General features: G+C 37.5%; 1 protein-coding gene across 1 annotated transcript; it reads right to left on the reverse strand.

The window, feature by feature from the left end:
* Window positions 1–509: 509 nt before the first annotated feature.
* Window positions 510–4,110, reverse strand: LOC110846716 (DBH-like monooxygenase protein 1). The gene is made up of 10 exons (XM_022093547.2): window positions 3,742–4,110; window positions 3,522–3,668; window positions 3,102–3,431; window positions 2,796–2,942; window positions 2,473–2,712; window positions 2,189–2,395; window positions 1,793–2,123; window positions 1,578–1,721; window positions 1,314–1,491; window positions 510–1,241 (listed from the first exon to the last, which is right to left on the reverse strand). The coding sequence occupies exons 1-10, from the start codon at window positions 4,057–4,059 to the stop codon at window positions 992–994; spliced, it is 2,292 nt and encodes a 763-aa protein (XP_021949239.2). The 5' UTR covers window positions 4,060–4,110; the 3' UTR covers window positions 510–991.
* Window positions 4,111–6,510: the final 2,400 nt, after the last annotated feature.

The following is a 6,510-nucleotide window of genomic DNA, read 5'->3' on the forward strand; positions in this document are numbered from 1 at the left end:
CAATTATCACTCCACTACGGCAAGCACTATATACATGCTTATTATTACGTACGTGAGACTGCTATTTGTTTGGGAAGGGAAGGAAGTGCAATTACATTACTTTAAAAAAGAAACACACTTTTGCATGAGTTTGTGCAGTATATGGTTAAGCATTATTCAACATTAGTGGTGGTTACATATGTGGTCAAAATTTAAAATCTCATGCATTTCCTCACTTCCACTTTTTATTCGTGATCAGATTGCTTTACTTCTTTTGCTCTCGAATTATTAATAAGAAGTTGGGTTGTCGGGTGTGTGCGTGCACTTGCACTTTATATTTGACACTCTTTTTGTTCAGTTTGTGGCAAGTGTTTAATGACCAATTTAATTATATGTTGCTAAATTTTGATGCACATGCAATTTATTTATTTGCTAAACTTCCGAATTTGTAAAAGACGGATGTCAGGCAACTTCTTTCGATACAGCAAAATGTAAATTTTAGGTCTGATGAATAAATGATGCAACAAAAATGAGGAAGAGTATTATTTTTTATTACAAATTATCATATAGACATTTGTAATAACGATCCAATTATTATTTTAACTACAAAAACTTGGCTAAAAGAAAGTGCTTAAAGAGATGTGTCAATTTTCACTTTTGTTCAGGGTTCGTTGTGAAAAAATTCATCTGCAGGAAATTATTGCAATTTTTTTTCTTTGCAGCTATAATTTTCTAGCACTAGTGACTTAGTGCAAGAAATGTGCAAAAGAAGTCGAACACTGCTTTTGTTATATCACGCCCTAGAAATCGCAATAAGTTTTTCATATGTTTATTCTATCGTCATTAACATCTTCTCTTGTCAAGAAAAACTAATGTTACAGGTAGTCCAAAAATTAGAGTAATTTGCAATTTTAACAATATTAGCTATTAAAATTGATTCAAATTTTACATTTTAATTCACATTTTTGAATTAAATTCAGCACATTACATTCAATTATTCTTTAGCATATCATTATTTTTCTAGGCACTCATTTATAGGTTGATATTCTTCTGGAAATGTGGGATATCCCGTGGGCAGGGGTACATTGTCAGAACCTCCGATAATGTAGCAGACCCCGTCATGCAGCCCGAAACTGGAATCTGTTTGAACTTCTTCCCTCAATTGAGGCGTCCAGACTACTCTGTTGTCCAGCACTTCTGTGTAACGAAGTCCCGCAAATTGCGCAGGAGCGATCACGTTGACATCTTCGTATGGATATGACCTGCACAAAGGTTCATGTTGTATGTCAACTATAGCAGCTTTGCCTTTACATACACTTGTATGATGCACTAACCTGTTTGCTATTTGTTCAATTCCAAATTTTGCAAGTAATTGCGGCATTTGATATTCGCTTCGACACTCTCTCAACTGACTCCTCGGGTAGTACCAAAACGTGCTTTGACACATCTCATCTCTTGTCGCTAATCCGCCTATCGTTGTCCCATCTCGCCATGTCGTGTCGTAAATGCACTCTGTATATACATTTTTTTTATATAAATGAATGTAAAACATCCAAATTAAACAGGAACGTAAAGTACGATATTATGATTTTATGTACCTGTTGTTAAATGATCCCCCGGAAGGACGACGATCGAGTCAGTCAATGGACGAGTTTGTTGGTATTCGAAATCATAATTTTCATCATTTTTAATCCAGGGCAGTTCTTGATTATTTCGGAAATGTCGTAACTTCATTTTACGAGCTGTCAGAAAGCATTCACTTGAAGGCAACACGCATAACATGTAATTCTTGAAGATGTAACTAATGATGTACCGGAGAGATGAGCGTGATGTAACAAGGCAAAAATATTAATCCCACTTTCCGGCAAGTAATTATTCGTACAATAAGGATCACAATGACCAACGCTCTTATATTCTGGAGACTTGGGTGGAACCATTAGCGCAAGCGACGTCTGATGAGCCACCATTAAAATCCCGGCGTCATGTTCCCTTAATTCGTCCGTGTAAAAAATTGTTGCTCCAGTCTCAAATCGGACTCCAATCAATTGCTGAGGATTGTTGTAGTGAACCTCGAACATGTAATAGTCGACCTCACTGCCGTCTTCTCCGATGGGGCAGCCGATATTGTCTGGAAATATTAACTCCTGCCGTGGACAGATAATGTCAATTAGTCAGCCTTTTACAGTTTATTTACGATTTAACAACTAACCTTCCCACCCACTGCCCACGTATAAAACATGGTTTGGCAATAGGGCGCTGGTATGCCAGGATTTGGAACCTTGCAGTCTCCTCCCGGCTGACCTACGTATGGCTCAAAGAATTCTTCCGCGGATTGATTAGCGGGTGGAGTACAGCGAAATATTGCGTAATGATGAGTATGCGCTCGGGCCGCGGGGGTTTCAATTTTTGGTCGGAACTTTAATAAAAGTAAATTTAGTCCATACTTCTGTCAGCATGTTACGTAATCTGTTGTAGTAATTAAGTAATACGTACAGCGACGATGTGATGCTTCTGGGTAAATCTGGGACTCTTTTGAATTGTGCACCAATAAGTGGTATCCACACTGGGCATGGTCATCGTGTGGGTTATCTCGTATTTGAAATACTTTTCAGTTTCAATTGGAGGCTCTTCAGGGTCCAATGGAAGTACTTGGAATGTTCCACGATTTGTGGAGCCATGATATTGAATATTGTCAGTGGTTCCGTAAGACCAGATGAAATTCAAGGTGTCATTCTACGTAAATAAATATTTGCAGTGTTTAAAAATAAGATGAATTTACACTCGATTGTAGCTTCTTTAAAGTAAAAACTAATTACAGTCAATGGAACGTCTTGACCATCACAAGTGTCAAAAGCTCGCGTAAAAATGAAAGTTGTATGCGTCGCATTCTCCGAAACGTAGAGTGGAACCCAATCCTGGTGGTCGTCACGAACAGGGAGAGATTGACCAGTTGCGTGTCGATCCTGCAAGAAAATGATCACATTAAGTTCTGTCATGAATTATTTGAATATTTCATCAAGCGTTTAGTTCACAATCATATAAAAACATAAAAAATTGAACTGAATAGCATGTAACATTCTTCACAAATTATCTATGCAAATTATGAAAAAGAATATAATTACATCAAAGTAGACCGTCCCATTCGCATGAACACCTCCAATGACGATATCAGCCGAGGTCATCCCTCCGGCAGGTGATAGACCAAATCCAAACCAACCCGTCGTATTGACATCAACTTGAAACACGACATTTTTTGTACTATAATCTATCAACCATTGAACAACATAATTCCCATTATCATCCAAAACTTCAGTTCTTCTCTGCGTATTTGGTTTTGGGCTCCCAACTGATAAGGGATTCACCAGAAGACTGCCCTGATTATCGCCATGATAAATTATTTCGTCTGTAGCATTCTCGCTGCCGTAGGCCCAGATGAAATACATGTCTTCGTCCTGAGCAGATATTTACATAATGAATAAAATGAACAAATTTAATTGCATAGAAAACAGGCTAATTTTAGTGCATGAAGCGAATATACGCACCCTTAGGGGCTTATCTTGCCAATCGCCCGTATCCAATGGACGCGACACTCTCATAACTGTATGAGTTTCTGTCTCAAACGCTTCGACAAACTCCCAATTTTGAACATCGTCAACGATCGGTTCAGTAAACCGTGTTCCATATCTGTCCTGCAATTGGGTTTAAAATTAGTTAAGAAACTCTACTTGAGATGGATATGTACACTTGAGTATTTCCCCTTACCGAGAAGTACGTCGTGCCATTGTCAAACACGCCTCCAATGACGATGTCGCTCCCGTCCATGGACCCATACAAACTGATCCCAAATCCAATATAGCTCCTTGTTTTCACAGCGATGAGAAAGTGGGCTGTCTGTTGTTCGAAATTTATGAACCAATCGACAATAAAGTTGCCATTATCCATGGCTTCTTGACGGTGAAGAATATTGCTGGGATTAGCCCTTCCATGGCCAGGATGGGATAAAGTTAGAATCACAATTATTACGCAACTCAAAAATTCTTTGAAATGCCCCATTTTTAATGCCAAGAGGTAAATTAGCATGCAAGGTTGCGTGTTAATTATGAGAGTCGTAATGAGAGAGGTGTATGTATTTATATGTCAGGTGTGGCTAATCAATCAAGTTACTTTAATCAGGTATTTATATATATTTATTAACCACTTGAACCTGAATATTCATATACACAAACAATCGGGTGGGTGTGTGTAAAAACGTGAATTTTTCTGTTATCATTAAGTAAGGTTGATCAATGTCAAAACGTGTCTCAACATGGTATTGAATTCGGCTGGTCATTATTTATTACGCACACACTTATTAAAATATTTAAGCATTTTAGTAGAGCTCAAAGTACATTATCTAATGAAGATGAGAAGGCAAAAGATATGCATTTTTACACACATGCAGACATGTACATAGACGTTTTTGATGATTTACTAAAAATGGGTCCTACATACTATTCGGGGTGCACTCCATTATCAGAAGTATATTATTACTTACAAATAATTTTCAAATTACTTACAAAATATAGTAAGTATAATTTTTTAATATTAAATTGTTAGTAAGATAAAAAATATAAGTTAAAAAATATAGTCACATAAGTCACATCAAAAGTGAAGCAGTGTCAATGCATGTTAGAACTGATATATTTGGCTTAGCTCAAATACTAGTCTTTACATGCATACATTTATAGAATACTAGCGTATAGCCCGGCCGAGGCCGGGTTCTAGAGTTCCAGTGGGGGGTGTGCCCAAAGCGAAAAATCATACTATACTTTAAATAATTCCCAGTGGAGACTTTGTCATACTACATACATACATCAGAGTGAGGGTTTGCCCAAGTCATACTGCATTTTAATTAACCTGGTCACAGTACAATTTAATTTCCCCCTGTTGGGGTAGTTGAATAGCTAATTACTTAAGTTCCCGTCGCGTGGGAGTAGTTAAATAGCTAATTACTTAAATTCCCACGCTTCACGCTCCCGTTAAGTTCCATAAACCCCGTTAACTTCTACAATTAACGCCAAGCTATTGACGGATTCGGATTCAGCGTCAAAAATACATTCGAATTGATATGCGACAACACGAATAAGCCATATTTGGCCCCACGGTCACGGCAAGGTCACGGGGGGCCTCAGAGGTCAAAACCATTGGCGGCGTTGGATTCAGCGTCAAAAATACATTCAAATTGATATGCCACTCGCTGTGAGTGGAGTTTCTCAAACTAAAATAATTAATTAATAGTGTTGATCACGATCACTTATCATGATAACTATTATTGATGAGTGATGTATGTATGTATACTGCTCACTCACTCAATTTACTTGCACACTGCAAATATACAAAGACATTTAATTTGAGATTGATGGCAAGCGTACGTGAAAGTCACGTGCAGGCGAAGTGAGACTCATGCAGAAAATGCATGCAACCTCCGCTTCCTTCTTTGTCTCCTCTACGGGGCAATTTGCATTGAGAGCCACAGGGACCCAGGCAGAACTTAACACTAACGCTTTATGGAAGTAGATTTCTTTGGAACGTTGTAGCCAAATGATGAGACTGGGAAGAAATGCAACTTTTTAAATTGGAATTTCGTGAAAAGCCAATGTACTTTAAATATACAAATAATGAATGCTTAAACGGTATGGGTGGGATAACAATGGCAAAATCTCTATGTAAAAGTATGTGAAGAACTGAGAAAGTAAGTACATACATATTTATATCTTAATTTACATATTTAATTTAGTTCTCCAAAAACCTTGCAAATTTAACGAAACTCTCGGAAGAGTACAGCTGCAACTACACAGACAAGCCCCAAAACGGCTATGAAAGATCCTGCTGGCTGTTGTGAGCTAACTCCTTGCGCAATTCCAGATCCAATCCCCACTAATATTAATCCCTCGACCTACATTAATTAGTAAATTCATTTCCATTATATTTTTATCCACATGTCAATAAAAGTTATTTTGAACTGTAAGTTTACCCATGTTAAGTGATTCCGTTTTTCATACGTTGTAGCACTGAAAATATGAAATACCCAATTAAAAATTCAATTATGTGCACATAATTTCATTTTTTAAGTTTTACTTGTCACTTTGAGCCCCTCCTTCAAGAGCTTCATTATTTTGGACACCACTAATCCTAAATACGCTTGTAACGAATTGATGTGTTTTGTCTTGTGGTGTGATGCACATCTTTGTGGCGTGACCATTAAACCGTTAATTTAGACATAAATAAATAGGTAGAACACATTAAAATGTTTTTTAATACTCTGGTGCAAATTGGTTAAGCTTCGTATTACGAATGTAATAATGCGGTGGAGAAACAGGTGGTTTAAATCTAATCCTAAGCAAAGATCAAGAGTGACTCGCATCCATCATGAGAAAGTGATAAGAAAGAGAAAGCAGAACCTGTTACTGGTCGGAATATTGATTGGTCGGAAATTTGTAGCCGAGTTGCTTTTGCTTTCTCCTCTACTCAAGATCAGTCTCATGAACTCAT

Source organism: Folsomia candida, unplaced genomic scaffold (genome assembly GCF_002217175.1).
Source record: "Folsomia candida strain VU population unplaced genomic scaffold, ASM221717v1 Fcan01_Sc003, whole genome shotgun sequence".
NCBI classification, from domain to species: Eukaryota; Metazoa; Arthropoda; class Collembola; order Entomobryomorpha; family Isotomidae; genus Folsomia; species Folsomia candida.